This window comes from Phyllostomus hastatus, unplaced genomic scaffold (assembly GCF_019186645.2).
Source record: "Phyllostomus hastatus isolate PE091 unplaced genomic scaffold, TTU_PhHast_1.1 phas_scaffold_93, whole genome shotgun sequence".
NCBI lineage: Eukaryota > Metazoa > Chordata > Mammalia > Chiroptera > Phyllostomidae > Phyllostomus > Phyllostomus hastatus.
The window spans coordinates 10326667-10347903 of NW_025334042.1; the positions used below are offsets into that span (position 1 = coordinate 10326667).

At 40.8% G+C, this 21237-nt stretch overlaps 1 protein-coding gene and 1 pseudogene across 1 annotated transcript in view; both read left to right on the forward strand.

Annotated features, from left to right (window-relative positions):
* Nucleotides 1-21237, forward strand: part of CUNH12orf56 (chromosome unknown C12orf56 homolog) — an 82903-nt gene that overhangs the window by 8819 nt on the left and 52847 nt on the right. The window contains 2 exon segments of the mRNA XM_045829351.1: nucleotides 19264-19351; nucleotides 19354-19422. Coding sequence (XP_045685307.1) covers nucleotides 19264-19351; nucleotides 19354-19422 — 157 coding nt within the window.
* LOC123812971 lies at nucleotides 20172-20632 on the forward strand (annotated as a pseudogene).

Here is a 21237-nt window from a genome sequence, read left to right on the forward strand (position 1 = left end):
CATTTTTATACTGGGTTTGATGGAGAATGAAGAGTCATGGAAAAGTGTGAGAGCACAAACAGGGGGATGAGCCAAGGTTACTGAACTGGGGAGGCTTAGCCAGCCTGTGTGGCGTGGATTCCCCGAGGCGTGCCTGTCTCACAGATGGGATGTTTCTTTCCTCTGGGCTTGGGGAGGGCACCTCCCCCATGCTTGGGGGAAGGTCAGAGAAACTTTCTGCACTTGCCTTTTTCTCAAATTCCTTCAGCTTAAAATATTCAGTATGCCAAGGTGCCATATTTTGGGGTCACATGTCCTGAACCCTGTCACTTGTCTTCCAAAATATATCCAACTATGACCTTTGTTATTATGCCTTTTCCTGGTGCCAGCTGTCCAACCCCTTGTCTAGACTATTGAAATTGCCCCCAAGTTGATTCCTCTCCAAATAGCAGCTGGGATGATCTTTTTAAACATAAATTATGAATTAAATTATGTCACTCTGCTGTTTCAAAGCCTCCACGAACTTTCAAACTCTTTATTGCCTGTAAGAGCCTCCATGATTTGACCTCTCCATCTCAGAGTGACCTGCCACCACTCTTCTGTAAGCTCTTTGTGCTCTTCTTCCACGCCTCGGTGCCTTTGCACTTGCCATCCCTCCTGAAACACTTGTCCCAGATCCTCCGAGGGTTGATTCCTTCTTGTCAGCTGTGTCTCCAAGTTCAGCATCACCTCCAAAGGGATGCCATTCATGGTCACCTCGTCTGAAGTATCATTCCCCCATCACACTTATTGTATCTTTTTGTCTTAAAGCACTGATCAGTATCAGCATTATAAGATTAACCTTGGTAATGATTTATTATCTCCATGAGAGCAGGACCTTGACTGTCTTGTTCATTCCTGTGTCACTGGGCACTATTTTCTGACACATAGTATATAGATGGCCAATAATTATTTGTTAATTGGAAGAATTAATAAATGAACGAATGGATTCTCAGGTCCATTGTACAGGTTACCTCTTAGAAAGGGAGATCATATTTCATTATTCCCAGTTATTGAGGGACTCTAGAGACAGCTCATCACACTGGCCAGAGTCACACAACCAGTTAGTGGCAGAGTTGGAATAAATTCTCACTGGTCTCCTGATGCTCAGGTTCAGATCTGTCTTGCTGCTTTTCGTGTTTGCATGATGTGATCCCTGTGCTGTTTATCCGTGTCATGCATTATGAGAGGTAATAAGAGTTACATAAAATGAGGCCATGTTAGGGGTGCTTCTTCTTTAGCTTTCTTTCTCTATTTGGATTCATTTGCAACATTTCAAAGCTCTCATTGTAGGAGGCAGTGATAAACTCTTATCAGTCATTTTGGCTTCTTAATATTTTGTTTGCATATAATAGTTGGGATATTGTATTCAAGTCTTGAGAAACCCCACGAGGGCAGGCATTTGGTCAGTTTGATTCACCTTTGTGTCCCCCGTGCCTGGAACAGCCCCAGGCTCTCAGTGCTTTCACGTCACATAGAGTCTGTCATACTCCAGCTACTGGTCCACCGTAAATCAGCAAGGGACTGTATTTATCCATCGTAGTCACAAGATAGGTGATACTTAGTCACATATTTTAGTATCTGAGGCTGTATGTCAGTACATGCTTGCTTAATCACCACGGCAGGGGGAAATTAACTCAGCAAATTAGCTACTGGGTTTTAAGCTTCAACCCAGAGGTAACACATATCACTTCTCACGTTTCATTAGCCAGAGTCAGGCACATGCCTAACTTAAAAGGGGGCATTCTGTGTCATTCCATGTGTCTGGAAGACAGAATAGGAATCTTTGTGAACAGCTTTAATGTCTACTCAAATTCCTGACATTCTATCGAGCATTCACTACAAGCCACCCAGCTGCTATTCTCAGTACTTAATTTGGAACTTCTTTATCCTTATAATAACCCCAGATGATACTGCTAGCTGTTTTATGGATAAGGAACCTAAAGTACAGAGAATTTGAGCAGTTTGCCCAAGGTCATTAAAAAATGGCAGAATCAGAATCCGAGCCCAAGTCGTCTAGCTCCAGAGCCGGTGCTCTGAGACTCCAGGCTACGGCCGCCTTGGCACATGGTATCCATTGACTGACTATCCAGAAGACTCTGGGCTCTTTGAAAGCAGAAACTCCTTCTTGTATTTTTTATGTTTCAATTTTGCACTCTGCAGTAGGAACTAAAAAATAACTATGATGAATTGAACTGAATAAATTAGAACCTAGATAATCAACCACTGAAAGCTAGGGCTCTTTTATTCTTTGACATTAAAGCTGATAAGGGAAATCTGAATCAAAACTCTGAAACCAAGACTAAAGTATGAGGTAAAAATGGAATTGTTAACAAAATATTGGAAAAAAAGAAATAAGGGGTATCCCTTTGCCTTTTGAAAGTAGTATTTTAATATAAGTAAGAGTAAGTCAGTCCCAGTTGCCAATATAAATATGGATAAAAATGATATAGATACATAGATAATGACATATTACTCTCAGAGGTTTAGTCAAAGGAGTTAAGGACATTTTCAGATAAAGCCTTAGTCATTTGTGGCAATAAAAAAAAAGAGCATTCTCCTCTCTCCCAAAATGCCCCTCACTGCCACCATCAGAGGCAACGCTGGACTGAGCGCACCTTGGGTCTGGCTCAGTGTTGCGTTATTGAGGCTCTTAACCATCAAAGGTCACTAATTATAACAGATATCTTTTGGGTACGTACCTTGTTTGAGCCATGAGCCAAACACTCTAAATGGATTATCTCATTTAATCTTATTAATTCTATAAAGAAGGTGATATTAGCTCTTTTTTTACAGGTGAAGGACCGGGGCAGAGAAAGGATAAATACTCCCACAAAGTCCTGTACTCAGAAAACACCTGAGCTGGAACGTAAACTTAGGTCTTTTTTACCTCAGAGCCAGCATTCCAAACCCACTGTGCACATAGGAACAGCTGGTCTCCTGTGAATTTGTGGTATTTCTTTCAAAGTTTTTAGGCTTTGCAATAGGGACACCATAGTTACCTCAACACGCAGATAGCATGGCTCCTGAGCATTGGCTGTCAGGAGGGGGTGAAGTGATAAACGCCTTCTTCATTCTCAAACACCACATCTCTGTAGTCAAGGTTATTGTCCTTCGGAACTGAGCCTGGTGTCATTGCTATTGCTGATGAGATTCAAGGACAGGTTTGCCCGAAAATACCCTGGTGGGAGCAGCATCCTTTTCACAGTGCCAAGCCTTGAAAGCTTTTTTCCTGTTAGTTTTTCTTAGCCGTAGCTCTTGGCCCTGAGGCAATGAATCGTCAAGCCTAACACTGAACTAGTCTAGGGAGTCTCCAATATTATGAGACAGTGTCCAATTCTCCAAAGTGCTAATTCCTTTTGGAATATGTGGGTGGATCATTCATAAGGGCTATATTAATAGATTACAAAAATAGCTCATCTACTCAGACTTCCTTAGGGATTGGCATGCTCAAGGAGACAATAATGGGGAAAAAAAACACCTGGTTGAGACAGCAATGAGTTTGTTAATTATGACAGTGGAAAAATTTGCAAAATGCTAAATGTAAAAATAGCTTTTACTTTGGTTTAAACATATGTACAGCATGACACAGGTAATTGCTAATGTTGTTTAATTAGAGAGAAAATCACTCAAGATACCTTCATATATTCATTGGTTGCTTCATCAGTTGATCCAAACCTTTGGGTTTACCATTGGTCCTTGTTCAGATTCTCTCTGGCATACTCTTGGAAAGGGTAATTCATCAAACTGTAGTTTGAGTGAATTAATTTATTACTTGCTTTTCTCTCTTTGTTGGAGACAGTTAGAATTAGAGCCTGATTTGCAGAGAGGAAGTTCAGTCTTGAAAGGACCATGGAAGCAGAAAAATACAACACAATTTAGCTCTTTTGGGGCCTTCCACTATCTCCAAATTTACCTCAACTACATGAGGTGTGCATTCAGTTCTCCCCTTTTCACTTTTCCCCAGGTTCATGTTTTTTCTCTCTTCTATGCTGGGCAGTTCTATTGAACAGATATTAGATTTTATATGGAGCATTCTACCAGTGTTTTGATTTACCAGGTACTATAAATATATAAATGAATAAAAAAATGGTACCTGCTTTTAAGTACCTCATAATTTAGAGAGGAAGGCAAGCAAATAAGAAAGAAGAAAAGTAGTTATAAGCAGATAAGTATAATGAAATGTGAAAACAGATATAATAAACAATATGATGAAAAACCAGAAGAAGAACGAACATATTCTGTTTGGGGAAATGAATGGAAAAAGGTTCACCAAAGAATTAATTTTTGATGTTGGCCTTGAAGGAAGAAGAATAGGTTCCAGACAGAAAAAAGGACAAGTGGATTCCAAAAGGAGGGAATAGCATATGCTTAACTAACTTTCTACAAAATGTCTAAACCCACATCAGTGGAACCAAGTAGAGCCCTGTTTTAGTGAAGACCACATAGCTTTTTCTGTCTTTAGCTATCTTTTATAATTTGCTCAAAGTAGGATCCTATCCAGAATCACACATTGCATTTGATTGTCATCCTCTCTTTTGTTAACTTTTTTTACGGAAAAATTTCAAGCATAAACAAATGAGAATAACAAGTATAATAATAACTTGCCAAATGCCCATCACCAGCTTTGGTAATTATAAGCATCTAGCTGATCATGTTTTACCTATGTTCCATCCAAGTTTCCCCTGAAGGATTATTTTAAAGCAATTCTCATATTCCCATGAGGAGGATGTTGTTATGCTTTATGTTGTCCCAAAGGTTTCTTAAGCTCTCCTCATTTTTAAAAAATTCCTTTTTCTTTTTGCTGCTGTGCTTGGATATTTTTTCCTACCTTGTCTTCCAAATCACTGATTCAATCCTCTGCTTCATCTAACCTACTGTTTATTCCTTCCAGTGTATTATTTATCTCAGATATTGCAAAATGCCTCTTGCTGACTGGTCCTTTTTCATGATTTCTATGTCTTCTTTTCATGCTGTTGAGTATCCTTATAATCATTACTTGAAACTCCATATTTGACAAATTGCTTGCCTCTATTTATTTTAGTTCTTCTAGTGGAGAACTCTTCAATTTGGGGCCTGTTTCTTTGTCTTCCCATTTTGGCTGCTTCTATGTACTAGGTAGATCTGCAAAGACTGTGGTGCAGACCTATGTCAGATGCTGCCTGTGACTGGCCCCGGGCAACCTGTTTGGAGCTATCAGTGATCCACAACTTGTGGCTCCTTCTGCTGGGTCTGGGTACATGTAGAAAGAACGACACTGCACACCAACACTGGCTTTTACTGGCACTGGGACAAGGGGAGGATCATCTAAAATCTCAGAGCTTCCAGACATCCACCTTTGCCGTTAGGCTTAATCAGTAATTTAGCCTCTAGCTGTACACAGAAGCCTGGCTTAAGCTCTACAGGGTGGGGCAAGAGTGATTTCTGCAAGTGGAGCTATTGCTTCCCCGCCTCCTGCCCTGGCTGATACCACTTGGAGGGGAGTGCTCTGCCTGAGAAAGATGGCTTCTGCAGGATGGGGAATGACTAAACAAAGGGATCCTAGCAGCTGTTCCTTCAGTTCTCTCCCCAGAGTCACCAACCCCAGACTCCTCAAACATCTCTAGTCCACTCTGCCCTTTCTCTGCTGGAGCCCAAGGTAAATAAATGGCTGCAAATGAAATTTTGTGCTTTGGCCCTTTAAGAGGTTCTCTGTGTCTCTAGCTGCCTCTCTGTGGTGGACAGAAACCCTGCTACTTTTCACAGCCAGATGTTATTTGGGTTCCTTTCCCAGTTCTGGAGCTGTAGGCTGGGGAGCCCAGCTTGGGGTTTAGACCCCACACTTCTCAGGGAGAATTATTCTGACCCCTGAATTATCCCTTTAGAACTTCAGCTACTGCCCATGGGAGCCCAACCAGCCCTCTTGTGCCTCTTCCACACTCTACCAGTCTTGCTGTGGTGAAGTGGTTTCTTCCGAAAGTCCTTTGTTATCAGGCTTCTCTCCAGCTAGTGTCCATCTGGTTATTCAGGATGATTTTAATTTAGTTGTAACTCCAGTTTTGTCCTGGGAGGAAGTTAGTGTAGCTTCTACTTACTCTTCCACCATCTGGGGTCTCCCCTTCAAAGCAATTCTCAAACATAGTATTTCATTCATAGACAGTTCAGTGTCTATTTCTAAGAAATAAGGGCAGTTTTAAAAAAGTAACCACACTGTCATTATCACACCTAAAAGAATTAACAATAGTTCCTTGGTAATGTTAAATATTCAGCCAATGTTCACATTTCCCCACTTGCTCAAAAATGTCTTTTTATGGTGGTTGTGTTTGAATTAGGATCCAGATGATGTCCACACATTGTGTTTGTCTCTTAAATCCCTTTTAATCCATGAAAAATCTTTCTTCTTTTTCATTTTTTTTCTGTATCTTATTTGCTGGAAAAGTCATGACACTTGGCCTAGAGAATTTCCCACATTCTGGACCCACCCAATTGTGACTCTGGAATCTTTTAACATGTTCTTCTATCCCCTGTATTTCCTGTAAACTGGGACGGTAGGATGCGGTTCAGTTTTGTTGGCACGGATACTCATAGTTGGTGCTGTGTACTTCCTATTACATCCCATCAGTAGTCATGTGCCATCCTGTGCCTCTTTATTTGTTTTGGTCAGGCAGGCCTGTGGGTTGTTGTATGTCTTAGATCCTTTTTAAAAATTTTTTTTTGGGAGAGAGATGGGTGGGTGTGGGTAGGGGGTTGGGGGAGAGAGAAAGAGAGACAGACAGAGAGAGAGACATCTATTTGTTGTTCCCCTTATGTATGCATTCATTGGTTGATGCTTGTATGTGCCCTGACTGGGGGTCAAACCCACAACCTTGGAGTTTGGGATGACACTCTAACCAACTGAGCTGCCTGGCCAAGGGCTCTTAGATCCTTTTGTAACTGAAACTATCACCCCTCCCTCCTGCCCTCTTTTTATATGATTTGTTAAAGAGATGGCCCAAATTTTTTGTAAACTGTCTTTCTTCTGGATTTGCTCATTGTTTCTTCCTGCTGCTATTTTACTCGAGGATACATTTTTAAACATTAAAGTAAAATTGACATGCAACACTATATTAGTTTCAGGTGTACAACATAACAATTCAACATTTGTGTACATTGCAAAATGATCATCACAGTAAGTCTAGTTATCATCTGTTCCCATACAAAGTTACAATTTTTTTTTTGTGTTCAGAGTTTTTAAGATTTGTTTTCTTTTTTTTCTTTTTTGTAGGCATACTGTCATGTCTTTATTGGCCAAAACAAATCACATGGCTAAGTGCAGAGTCACCTTTTTTGTTTGTTTTTTTTTTGTTTTAATTTTATTTTAATTATTGTTCAAGTACAATTTTCTATCTTTTACTCCCACCCCAGCGCACCCACCTAGCCCTCCCCACCTCCCTTCCATTTCCACCCACCCCTAGTTTTTGTCCATGTGTCCTTTATCCTTGTTCCTATAAGATTTGTTTTCTTAGCAACTTTCAAATGTGCAATATATTGCTATTGATTATAGTCACCATGCTGTACATTATATTCCCATGACTGATGGGCTTTGTATCTGAAAGTTGAAAATACATATTTTAATCAGATGTTATCATAACCAAGTCTTCCCTTGTTTGGTGTCACTTCTTAATAGAGAAACTGATAGTTTTGTAAATTAAACAAACAAACAAACAAAAAATCCAACTTCCCACTGACTATGTTTAGGCCATGTGGTAAATGAGGGGATCAGAGCAATTCAAATAATAATCTCTCAAACCCTTACTTTCTAAATAGGAAACAACTGACATCATGAAAGTCAGGTTTCATCATGCCCTCACGGACACTTCATTTAGAATTTTCTTGAACAAGGCAGTTAATTGCATGAGTCGATGCTTGTGCTGAGGTTTGTTATAACTCTCAAACTCCAGTACCTTTTAATCTTTTTAAAACATGTTTCTGGATTTGGTTTGTAAGCATTTTGTTGAGGAATTTTACATCTGCATTCACAAGAAATATTGGTCTGTAGTTTTTTTTCTTTTGGTGTCTTTGTCTGGTTTTTGTACCAGGATAATACGGGAAATGTTTTCTCCTCCTCTACTTTCTGAAAGAGTTTTGAAGGATTTGTGTTAATTCTTTAAATATTACATAGAATTCAACAGTGAAGCTATGCCTGTGGTATATATGTGGTTCTATACCTGTCTTTGTGGGAAGTTCTTTTGATTACTAATTTAGTCTTTTATAGTTCTCTTCATTCATATATATATATGTTTTATCCTCACAGTAGGACATTTTCTTATTTTTTAAGATCTTATTTATTTATTTTTAGAGAGAGAGGAAGGAAAGGAGAAAGAGAGGGAGAGAAACATGTGAGAGATTGACCAGTTACCTCTCACACCCCTCCAACTGGGGACCTGGCCCAAACCCAGGCATGTGCCCTGACCGTGAATCCAACCTATAACCTCCCAGTTCACAGGCCAGTGCTCAATCCACTGAACCACACCAGTCAGGGCTAGGACTTTTTTAGAGAGAAAAGCAGGGCTTGCTTTTAGAGAGAGAGGAAGGGAGAGGGAGAGAAACATTAACATGAGAGAGAAATAGCAAACAGCTGCCTTCTTGTACATGCCCCGACTCGAACCTGCAACCCGGGTAAGTGCCCTGATCAGAGATTGAACCTGCGACATTTTTCTGTCAATGGGACAACACTCTAACCAACTGAGCCACAGTCGCCAGGGCTTCATATTGTTGTTATAGGTCTCTTTATATTTTCCGTTTATTTCTCTTGAGTTAGTTTTGGTAAGTTATGTCTTTTTAGAAGTATGCCCATTTTACCTAGGCAGTCTAATTTGTTGACAATCAACTGTTCATAGTATTCCCTTAATCTCTTTTTATTTCTGTAAGGTTGGTAGTAATGTCTCCTCTTTCAATCCTAATTTTAGTAATTTGAGTCTTGGAGTCTCTTTTTTTTTGTCAGTCTTGTTAAAGGATTATCAATTATGTCGATCTTCTCAAAGAACGAACTTGATTTTGTTGATTTTCTTTATTGTTTTTCTGGTCACTATTTTATTAATTTCTGCTCTAATTTTTATGTGGGAGTAATGAAGCTCCAACTATTATTGTTGAGTTTATTTCTACCTTCAATTCTTTCATGTATTTTTGGATTCTGTTCTCATGTACATATGTATTTATAATTGTTATAACTTCTTAATGGGTTGACCCTTTATCATTAATTTATCACACAGGTAATAGTTTATATATTACGTGCCTATTGACACAAATCTATAATTATTGCATTACACAGTTGTCTTTTAAATTACATGAAAAGAGTTACAAGCAAAAAATACATTTAACTGTCTTTTATTTTTACCTGTAGTTTTCATTATCAGCACTCTTATTTCTTCATGTGGATGCAGATTGCTAGTGCCCTTTCATTGCAGCCTGAAGAACTCTATTTTGTATTTCTTGTGGATTCTTTGGGATATAGATAGTGAATTATAAGGAATGTCCTTAACAAAATGCATAGGTAAATTACATATTTACATAAATATACTGTCTTCCCCCCAAATCAGAACTCTGCAGGTGCTCTTTGGAAAAAAAAAAAGCCCATCTGGTTCTTCCTATGCAAGTAAATACATTTCCTGAAATACAGTCATGAGCAGAGTTAAGTTTTAATATCTGAAGATTATAATGTAGCTTTGTATTTATATATGTGTGTATATATACATGTGTATATTTATTTCAAACTAAAAGAGATTATAACCAATTCATTGTACCTGTGAGGAAATCAAAGCCAAAAGAGATTAAGTAATGTGACCGAAGTCGCACTGCTAGCTAACATGGAGGCCAGGCTAGAAATTGGACTTTCTGACTGCTGGTTCATAGTGTTTCCCCGGCATTCCACATTTCTGTCCAGGCGCTGACTGTGATGACTGGGTTTGGTCACAGTGTACTTCATAATCAGGGCACAAAATTCGAGGTGGTCTGTAAGATCTGACCTGGAATAACTGACATGGGCTGATCAGGCTGCGGCCTGCCTGAGGGCTCTCCGCCAGGACGGGTAAGTGCCTTGCAAGTCAGAAACCTGACTTTCAGGTAATTTTAATCCTGATCTTTGCATATTAATTTAAGTTCATTTTTAGGCTTTCTTTGTCCGGGGTTCTCTTTCATGTTACTGAACAATCCCTCTTTGATGTCAATCAAGCCTTTGATAGACATGGTAGGTGGGCAAGTCATGAGCATGCACAAGGAATGAGAGCTACCTGGGCAAAATGGGTCACTCCAGTAATTAGAAAATTTAGAATTTTTGAGGGTTGTGTGATATTTGTTATCTACTACTCATGTTTGTAGAGTCTTTCTCCTTAAACATTGTCTCATAGTGGAGATACAAAAGTCCACCTCCTTGTAACATTTTTCTATCTTGTAATGGAAGCAGTTGTGTTTTTAGACCCACAGCATGTTAGTTTTATGGTATATGTGTGTTTTCTACTTTGTGTGTCATAAATTAAGAGCAAAGGCTTCATCCTGAATCTCTGATCTGCTACCTCCTCATGTTACCTGATGGGTGACACTGAGTGAGTCTGCCTAGGGCCACTCAGTGTGGTGTGTGTGTTCTTGACTTCATGTAGGAAAGATTTCACAGCACGAGTCCAGGTGACTATCAGGGTACGTTTATTAGTGTTGGGACAGTAAAATAAGGGAGAGCTTACCAGAGAAGAAGCAACAGGACAGCCTAGACTGGGCTGCCTTAGCTCACTGGGAGGTCAGAGAAAAGGGGGCCTTGGAAACTGATTCAGGGGATTACCCGGGACAAACTGCCCACTGCCTGCAGCGGTGTCAAACCCTTTGGCGTCTCTGGGCCACACTGGAAGAAGAGTTGTCTTGGGCCACACATTAAATATAAAAACACTAATGAAAACTGATGAGCAAAAAAAAGGGTTTTAGGTAAATTTACGATTTTGTGTTGGGTCACATTCACAGCCATCCTGGGCCATGTGCACCCTGTGGGCCATGGGTTGGACACCCTGCTAGAGTTTAGGAGACAAGTGTCTGGGAAGAAAGAAGTGGAGGAAGAAGAGAGGAAAGGGAATGGCTCTGGCTGCACTGTGCTGGATCCTTTGTCTTCAGGCTTTTCTCTCTTCCTTGCAGGCATGAGTCCTAGGGGAGGCCTCAGGGGAGGGTTTCAGCAGAATATGCACCAGCTCTCCAGGTGTGCCCTTTGAGGGTCATGGTCTCCTCTGATTGGTCAGTGGCAGGACAGGGGGTGGTTAGTTATTGCAGTTGGTTCTGGTTTTGCTGCTTCTCTGGGCCTGAAGCTAAAATGCAACCGAGGCCTAGATGTTATCTCTAGGGGAGGGGTGAATCTTTTTTCTGGCTATAAGTTGCTCAGCCACTGTGTTCAGCCATCTGTCTCAGTTTCTCTATTCAACTTGCCAAGAAATTTTCCTAGCTCCTTATTATCCTGTCTCACTAGCAGTGGATCCCTGGAGAGGCCACTTAACTCTCTGAGTTCCAGGTTCCTTGAAAAATGGGAGTAGTTCTGACATATGGAGATGTTTGAAGATTCAGTAAGATAATTCCTAGAAAGCACTTAAAAGAGCATGTAATAAGTGTTCGATAAGTATTGGCTTTTATTATATTCTGCGTGACAGTATTTGAACATTTAATTTCTTCCTCTTCCCCATATTCACACTGGACTCTCTACAAGGATCAGAATCCTTATGAGACCTTTGAAAAGGAAGGATGGGCAGGTGGGCTGGCCCCTTTCTCTGACTTATAGCTTGAGAAAGCATGAGGTGGTGCAGTGCCCTCCAGAGGCAGGACCAGTTTTCTGAGCAGCTGGTGGCCTTACGCCTATGTATGGCTGTCCAGCTATGTAGGAGGATCCCCAGACTGCCTTCATGCTTGAAGATTCACTAGAAGGAGTTACAGGTGTCAGAAATGTTTTGTAATAGTGAGAGGCTATAGATTAAATTCAGCAAAGGAGAATACACATAGGATGAAATCCAGGAGGAACTAGGTATCCAGGTGTCCTCTCCTAGTGGAGAAGCATGGATGTGCTTAATTTTCCCAGCAAGGTGTTACATGTGCAAGGTGTTACCAGTGAGGGAATCTCACCTGAGCTCAGTGTCCAGAGTTTTTATTGGGCGTCAGTCATGTTGGGGTGCAGGACCTGCATGAGCGACCTCAGGGACTCAGACTCCAGTCTCCTCCCACATCTCCACCCTCACCCCCTGAAAAAGCAGGTACTTACCACAAATTACATTTTCAGACAAATTTATCTGATCAAAATTTATTTAACGGGTAGAGCATGGCCCCAGGTGTCAGACATACAACAACACTTTTATCAGGCAGAACCCAAGGCTCAGAGGTTATCTCCCAGGATCAGGCCAAGGGCCAGTCTAAAGATAGGCCTTTCTCTGGAGTCCAGGTCTGAGCAATCCAGGTGGGTGGAATTAACCCTTTCTTGCACACCTACATAACCATTTAACTTCACAGATTGAGAAAGGTGTACCTGGCAGGTAAGCCAGCATAGTTTCCTTTTCTTCCCTTTCATACAGGTAACATGGTTCTTAAGATTTTTCCCAATGCCCAAATTTTACTGGGAGAATAGCAGTTGGTGTAAACCAACTCAGCTCCAAACTACAAGTTATGGGATTATATAGTACACACCTTTCTCAGAAGCAAAGAAAGTCAGGTCAGATATTAGAAAGTGCTATAACTTAGAGTTTTTATAATATTGACTGGGAGGGAGAACCTGGGAGGCCATTTGCAAATAATTCCAAGTTCCCTAGCCCCAGTTTGTAATGACAGAAAAAGTTACCATTTATTTTATTGTTTTAAAAGATTTTATTTACTTACTTTTTTTAGAGAGAGGAGAAGGGAGGGGGAAAGAGAGGAAGAGAAACATCAATGTATGAGTGATACATGGTTGCCTCTAGCACACCCCCAACTGGGGACCTGGCCTGCAACCCAGGCATGTGCCCTGACTGAGAATCAAACTTGCGACCTTTCAGTTTGCAGGCTGGTGCTCAATCCACTGAGCCACACCAGCCAGGGCTAAAGCTATCATTTATATTATTGGGGCAGTACAAGTCCTGGGTCAATAATGATTTCATACAAATATATTTTTAAAAGGTGATCTATCAAATGTACAAATAGTGTGATGTAATTGTATTATGAGTTTTTAATGTCAGCAAGTCATAGGAAAAAGTCTGTCATGCATCCTGATTTGGAGTTATGAAGTTATTTTCATGTAGATATTCTTAGTTATCATTACCTATGCTAGAAGTTGTCTGGGTACAAACAGTTCTTTCTCCTTTGATAAATAATCCTGACTTCCGGCCAAGATGGAGGCATAGGTGGTCGCACTGTACCTCCTCACGCAACCAAAACTAAGGACAACAAGAATTTACAAACAAAAAACAACCAGAACAGAAAGAAATAAACTGAACAAAAGTCGTAATACCATACCGGTAGGAGGGGCAGAGTCGGAGGCCTACGGAGAGGGGTCGAGGGGTACCGTCAGGAAAAAGTGGTGGCTGGCAGACGCAGGCACGCAGGGTTCAGACGGCAGTTAGCGGACCCCAGAAGCACAGGGGCAGCTGACGGACCGGTGGCAGACCCTGGGTGAGGGAGGCAACAAGCAGACCCAATGAGGTGTGCAAGGCAGCTGCACACATTCGTGTGCAGACAAACTAAGCGAAAATGGGCAGCGACACAGACCACGCAACCCAGGGACCCAGTGCCGGGAAACAAAGCCTAAAGGCACTGACTGAAAACTGTGGAAGTTGAGGCCGGGAGATTCTTTCAGCCTCACAGGAGGCTTCTTGGAGAAACCCACAGAGTCTGAGAAAGTACACAAACCCACCCGCCCAGGAGCCAGCACCAGAAGGGCCCAATTTGCTTGTGGGAAGTGGCAAAGGGGACTGAAGTCCTAGAGAGAGTGGAGCAGGCTCCATTGTTCCCTCTTGGACTCTGCCCCCACATACAACGTCACAACCCATTGACTGAGGTGCCCCGCCCTGGTGAACACCTAAGGCTCCGCCCCTCATACGTAACAGGCACGACCAGACCAAAGGAAAAAAATAAAATAAAATAAAAAAGATGGCTCAAACAGAGTTAAAACCCCAGAGCCAGTTTTTTTAAGCGACCAAGAAATAGCCAACCTATCAGATGCACAGTTCAAAGCACTGGTGATCAGGATGCTCACAGAATTGGTGGACTCTGGTCATAAATTAGATGAACAAATGCAGACTACAATAACAGAAATGAAGGAAAATGCACAGGGAACCAATAGTGATGGAAACAAAACTGGGTTTCAAATCAATGGAAGGGACCAGAAGGAGGAAAGGAACAACCAAACAGAAAAGAATGAAGAAATAAGAATTCAAAAAAATGAGGAGAGGCTTAGGGACCTCCAGGACATCTTTAAACATTCCAACATCCAAATTATAGGGGTACCAGAAGGGGAAGAGGAAACACAACAAGTGGAAAAGTTATTTGAACAAATAATAAAGGAGAACTTCCCCAATCTGGCAAGGGAAATAGACTTCCAGGAAGTCCAGGAAGCTCTGAGAGTCCCAAAGAGGTTGGACCCAAGGTGGAACACCCCAAGGCACATCATAATTACATTACCCAAGGTAAAAATGAAGGAGATAATCCTAGAAGCAGCAAGAGATAAGGGGACAGTTACCTACAAAGGAGTTCCCATCAGAATGCCAGCTGATTTCTCAAAAGAGACCTTACAGGCAAGAAGGGGCTGGAAAGAAGTATTCCAAGTCAGGAAAGGCAAGGACCTACATCCAAGATTGCTCTATTCAGCAAAGCTTTCATTTAGAATGGAAGGGGAGATAAAGTGCTTCTCAGATAAGGCCAAGTTAAAGGAGTTCATCATCACCAAGCTCTTATTATATGAAATGTTAAAGGGACTTATCTAAGAAAAAGAAGATAAAAATATGAACAGTAAAAAAAGACATCAAACTCACAGTTAGTAATAACCATACCTAAGACAAAAGCAAACTAAGCAAACAAATAGAACAGGAGCGGAAGCACAGAAATGGAGATCACATGGAGGGTTAGCAACAGGGAAGTGGGAGGAGGAGAGAGGGGGAAAAGATATAGAGAATAAGTGGCATGGACAATAGGTAGAAAATAGACGGGGGTGGGCAGGAATAGTGTGGGAAATGTAGAAGCTAAAGAACTTATGACACATGGACATGAACTAAGGGGGGGAATGTGGGTGGGAGGGGGTGGGCAGGGTGGAGGGGAGTGAAGGGGGAAAATGGGACAACTGTAATAGCATAATGAATAAAATACATTAAAAAAAGAAAAAAGAAAAGAAAATAAATAAAAGAAAAAAATAAAAGAAAAATAAAAGAAAAAAATAATCCTAAAAACACAAATTCAATGCTATATGAAACAATGCATAATCCTAATTTATTCCTAACCCTAATAAGCTAAGAATTCATTTACAAAATAGAATTAAACTCACAATATTTAAAGCTTAAGACATAAAGTTAGAAAATTATAAACAAATTAGTTCTATGGGACCATTACAATATTATCTATTTTATCTACCTACCTACCTATCTGTGCTTTGTGCTGAAATGGAAGCTTTGGCTCTTGAATTTCTTAAAGGTGTCTCTGATGTAAATGCAATTTTTTCCAGACAATACCATGGCTAAAATACATTCTTAGCAAGGGACTGAGTTCAGCTATGTCCCTTTATACAGCTTTCTTTTCTTCCTTCAGGCGTTGACAGTGTATTCCTTGGACTAAGTGACCTGGCCCTGTTCACTGATGACACTGGAGCTTTCTAGTCAGGAAACTCTTTGCCCCAGGGATGTATAAATTAACCTTGCTTAGCTCTCATGTGGTCCTCTCATGCCTCACAAGCATGCTGTGGTGTGGTTTTTACAAAAGGATTTTGATTGATAGAGAGAGGGAGAGAAATCACCTTCCTTATTTTAACACTTCACCCTTATAATTTGAGTCCAAGTTGAATGAAATGTTTTCAGTTTTGTTCTGTCTACTTAAGTTACTCTGTAGCCATAGGCTTTGCACCTGAGGTTATGACTGTTAGATAAACCAACAGGAGAGATGGCGGAGGTGAAAAGTGATGGGTCGTGGATCATTTTGGCACTACCACTATTCATAGTTACTCTGTTATCCATCATTACCGCCCCCCCCAGCTGTGTGACAGTCACAAGTGTCATCATTTACCACCTCCCTTACTGTGATGGAGGCCTCGTAGTGTGCATAGAAACAAATGCCTTTTTAAAGTTAGGTTGCTGTAAACAGTCTTCATATTAGGTATTGTCCTTAATGCCCCTCTCTATGTTTAATTCTCTGATGGCAAATTTTCAGAGAAGAATGTGCACATTTTTTTTAATAGAATTATTTTTTTTAAAGATTTATTTATTTATTTATTTATTTAGAGGGGGAGAGAGAGAGAGAGAGAGAGAGAGAGAGAGAGAGAGAGAGAAACATCAATGTGCGGTTGCTGGGGGTTATGGCCTGCAACCCAGGAATGTACCCTGGCTGGGAATCGAACCTGGGACACTTTGGTTCCCAGCCCGCGCTCAATCCACTGAGCTACGCCAGCCAGGGCTAGAATGTGCACATTTTTGTTTATGACTCTGAGATTCCAGGATTGCCAATTGAAATACTTTCTAAAATATTAGCCAAACAACTATCTTTATCATAGTATGTAGATGATTCTTAGAATTAAAATAAATAAAAATTAAAATTATATACTTATAATCTGTTACAAACAAGACAGCAAGCCCCAAATGAAGTCACCTAAGCTCCACATTGCTTGACTGAGATTTAATGATGATTTCAGCTTTCTCAGAAATGGAACCCTAAGCCAGTCAGTCAGGAATCACCTTGGTACTGGTCTGAAGTCCATGTGCCTGATGCTTGAAAAGGCCAAAACTCAACACATCAGAGCTGGGGAAAGGAAAGGTTTGAGCAGGTGCCAGCTGAGAAGATGGGAGCTTTGGTGGAGTCTCAAATCCATCTCACCAGGGTTCAGGCTTCCTTTACGTCAAAGGGAGGCGGAATGGGAGGGGTGTGTTTGTAAAACTCAAGCGGAAGCAGAATTCCTCTAATGGTTAGAAGCTGTTAGCCTGAAGGTCATGGGACCAGAGCAGCCTGACAAGATGGAGTCAGACAGAGACCCAGCATGTCACTCTGTCACCACCGGGTGAGCACGTGGCTGAGCTGCCTGAGAGGCCCTGGCCACCCTGGAAAGGAAAGCAGCCTTGCAATAACCAAACCAATCCACTTGGTTTTTTTTGCCTAGTATAATGTCCTTGTTCCCACTTCTTGTTGCCTATAAAGGCCTTTCATTTTGTAGGGGTCCTCAGCGCTCCCTTCTATCTGCTAGATCGGATGCCGCTTGATTCAAATAAATTTTTGCTCAAATAAACTCATGCTTTTTAATATGCCCCAGTTTCTCTTTCAACAAGTCTCACCATCCAGAGCTAACCACAGGTAAGCACACACATAAGAAAACTTGGTGTACAGCACTCCAGACTGTGTTCTGTGCATTGACACACACGGAGCCACACCACACACACTGTTTTATAATCTCTTTCTTTTACATTTTTATTGTATTTTTTCCATTGCCATAGCCTCTTTATACCCCCTTCCCTCCACATGCACCACACTGGTGCGCATGTCTCCATGAGTCCTTTTACTTTTGCTTGATCCCTCTATGCCCTAAACTACCCACCCCCTTAGCTGTCTTCCTGCTCTCCATGAATTGGTCTCTATTTTGCTTGTTAGTTCAGTTTGTTCATTGGTTTCCACATATGAGTGAAATCATCTGGTATTTGTGTTTTCTCTCACTGGCTTATTTCACTTAGCATAATGTTCTTATTTTTACTTTATAGCATAACATGGACATTACCATATCAATGAATACAGAAAAAAATTTACATGACTGCTTTATATGAATGCCACTGTAGTGTATTTCAGAAAGGTATTCTGTCTTGAATGACAAAACTAACCAAATTTAATGATTACAGCAGCTAAAAAGAGGTCTGGCTCTACTTCCTTCCAAATAATGGAATTAGCATAATTTGACTGAAACTCTGACATAATTAATCCAGATCCTTGATTACTGTTTGGATTCAACCTGTTTTCATAAGAAAGACTTCTGTCTCTCCCCAACAAAGTCCCCACCTCCGACTAGTAGTAGAGCTGTATTCTTAAACTGTTTCTGTAAAATTGGCTTTGGACAGACTGTCTTGCCTTCTAGTTCTAGTTCCACCACTTACTAGTTTTGTGAGGTTAACTCTCTGAACCTCAGTTTCCTCATTGTAAAATGGGGTTGGTAATAACTATCTCATAGACTTGTTGTTTTATTATATATGATGGTGTGCACTATGTTTTATAAATTGTAATTATTATTCAAATTATTGTAAATACTTTTTTCCCTCCAAAAGTCCTAATAAAAAATTTGACTCAGAAATATTTACTATTTATTTGCATTCAGTCTTTACTTAAAGCATACTTTTCACCAAATCAATACTAAATAGTCTTGGAATCACAGCCAGTGAGACTAAAGTCTTTTTTTCTTTAAAGATTTTATGTATTTATTTTTTAGAGAGAGGGGAAGAGAGGAAGCAAGAGAGAGAGAGAGAAACATTGATATGAGAGAGAAACATCGATCGGTAGCTTCTTACACAGGGATCGAACTGCAACCTAGGTCCGTTCCCTGAACCAGAATCAAACCCACAACTTTTTGGTGCACGGATGACACTCCAACCAACTGAGCCAGGTGAGAAGGGATATATTTGAAAATTTTTAGAGGGGAAGGGAAGGAAACATCAATCAGTTGCCTCTCACTTGCCCTCAACTGGGGACCTGGCCCACAATCCAGACATGTGCCCTGACTGGGAATCAAACTGGTTCTCAGGCTGGCACTCAATCCTCAGCACTCAGTCCACTGAGCCACACCAGCCAGGGCAAGGGGAGGGATATATTTTAACAAACAAAAACTGTTACTATTTATTTAGCAATCTTATGGTGTAGATAGTATCTTGGGTTCTGTTGCTGAGCACATTTTTAGTAAGGACTAAAACAAATAGGGGAGGAAATAGGAAACCAACAAGAATAAGGAAAAGTTACCAGGAAAAATAAAAAGAAAGAATGCAGTTTAAACTTGACCTAAGCTTTGGGGAATTTCTTATCCCACAAAACATAAGCAGTTTGTATTTGTCTTTAGTCAACTCAACTTTTTTTTTTCAGATTGATGGTTACCCAGAATTTTTGAGTCCACAAGATAGAGAAACTAACCAACACATTCATATAGTCTATTCACCTCTTTTGAAAAAGAGTGCGAAAAATCAAAAGTTCCCAGGAAATTTTTGTTACCATTTCATCACACCAATGCTAACAACGAAAAAGGTATGTAATATATTTCTTAAAGTAACACAGGAAAAGATACTTTTCTTTATGAGACAAAAAAAGATAATGTTCTTTTTTCCTCCCCAGCTTTACTGAAGTATGATTAACAAATAAAAATTGTATATAGTTAAGGTATAGAGTGTGCTGTTTTGATATCTGTATACATTGTGAAATGGTTACCACAATCAGGCTAGTTAAGATACCCATCACCTCACACAGTTGTGTGTGTGCGTGGTGAGAACACTTGAGATCTACTTTCTTTGCAAGTTTCAAGTATATGGTGTAATGTACTATTATTAACTGCAGTGACCATGCCGGGCATTTTGGTCTCCAAAGCTTAATTATCTTATACTGCAAGTTTGTTCCCTTTGACCAACATCTACCATGTTTCCACCCCCCTAAGTCCCTAGTAACCATCACTCTGCTCTCTGTTACTATAAATTTGCCTTTTTTAAGATTCCACATAGGTGAGATTATACAGTATTTGTCTTTCTGTGCTTGACTTATTTTACTTAGCATATCTTTCAGGCTCATCCATGTTGCGGCAAATGACAGGATTCTTTCTTTTTTAAGACTGGATAATACTGCATTTTGTGTGTGTACCACAAAATACAATTCATCTGTTTATCCATTCATCTGTTGCTGGACACTTAGGCTGCTTCCATGTCTTGGCTACTGTAAATAATGCCACTGTGAATATGGGAGTGCAGATATCTCCTTGAGATAGTGATTTTAGAGCCCTCCTTCCCAGCATGGCACAGTTGGCCAACATCACTAAGCGAATCTCCTACAGCTGGAAATGCTCCAGAACCAGCTGGACCAAGAAGTGGGGTTCTTCTCCACATCCACTGCTCAGCTCAGGGTGGTACAAACCAAGTATGTGGAAGCCAGGGACTGTCTAAACATGCTGAACAAGAGCAACAATGGGAGAGAATTATTCGTCCCATTGATGAGTTCTGTGTGTGTCCCTGGGAAGTTACATGATGTGGAACACATGCTCATCGATGTGGGAACTGGCTACTATGGAGAGAAGACAGCTGAAGATGCCAAGGACTTCTTCAAAAGGGAAACAGACTTCCTCACCAAGCTGATGGAGAAAATCCAGCCAGCCCTGCAGGAGAAGCGCCGTGAGTCAGGCTGTCATGGAGATGAGGAGCCAGAAGATTCAGCAGCTCACAGCCCAGGGGCAACTTGGGCTGCCAAGGCTTAAGACCTTGTTTTGGAAATCTGGCAGAGGGACCCTACCTCAGGGGCCTGGGACTTTGTGGTGGGGAAGATTAGGATTTTGTGTGTAATGCTGATAAATGTTCCAGGTGGGGGAAAAAAGAGTGATTTTATTTCCTTTGCATATATACCCAGAAGTGGGATTGTTGAATTATATGGTAGTTTTATTTTAAATTTTTGAGGGGCCTCCAATACCAGTTTCCAGAATGACTATACATTCCCACCACCAGGGCACATCCTTGCCAACATTTATTTCTTGACTTTATCATAACACGAAGTCATCTGAACAGATGTGATGCTTCACTGTGGCTTTGATTTGCAATTCCCTGATGATTAGAGACATGGAGAAGATCGTGGTCTTTACAATGAGGATGAGCTGACCAATCCATCAGCAGCAGCATGGTGCCAGGGCATAGTCTGCCATGAATAAGGATCTGTAGAAAGGAAGGGAAGAAAGAAAAGGATGGAAGGAAATGAGGGAGGGAGGGATGGGTGGGAAAGAGAAGAAGAAAGAAAAAAAAGAAGAAGAGTGATGCGTGGGTCCCCGGCCAGCAGTGACCACGGAACGCTGTGGGTGGCTCAACGAAAACA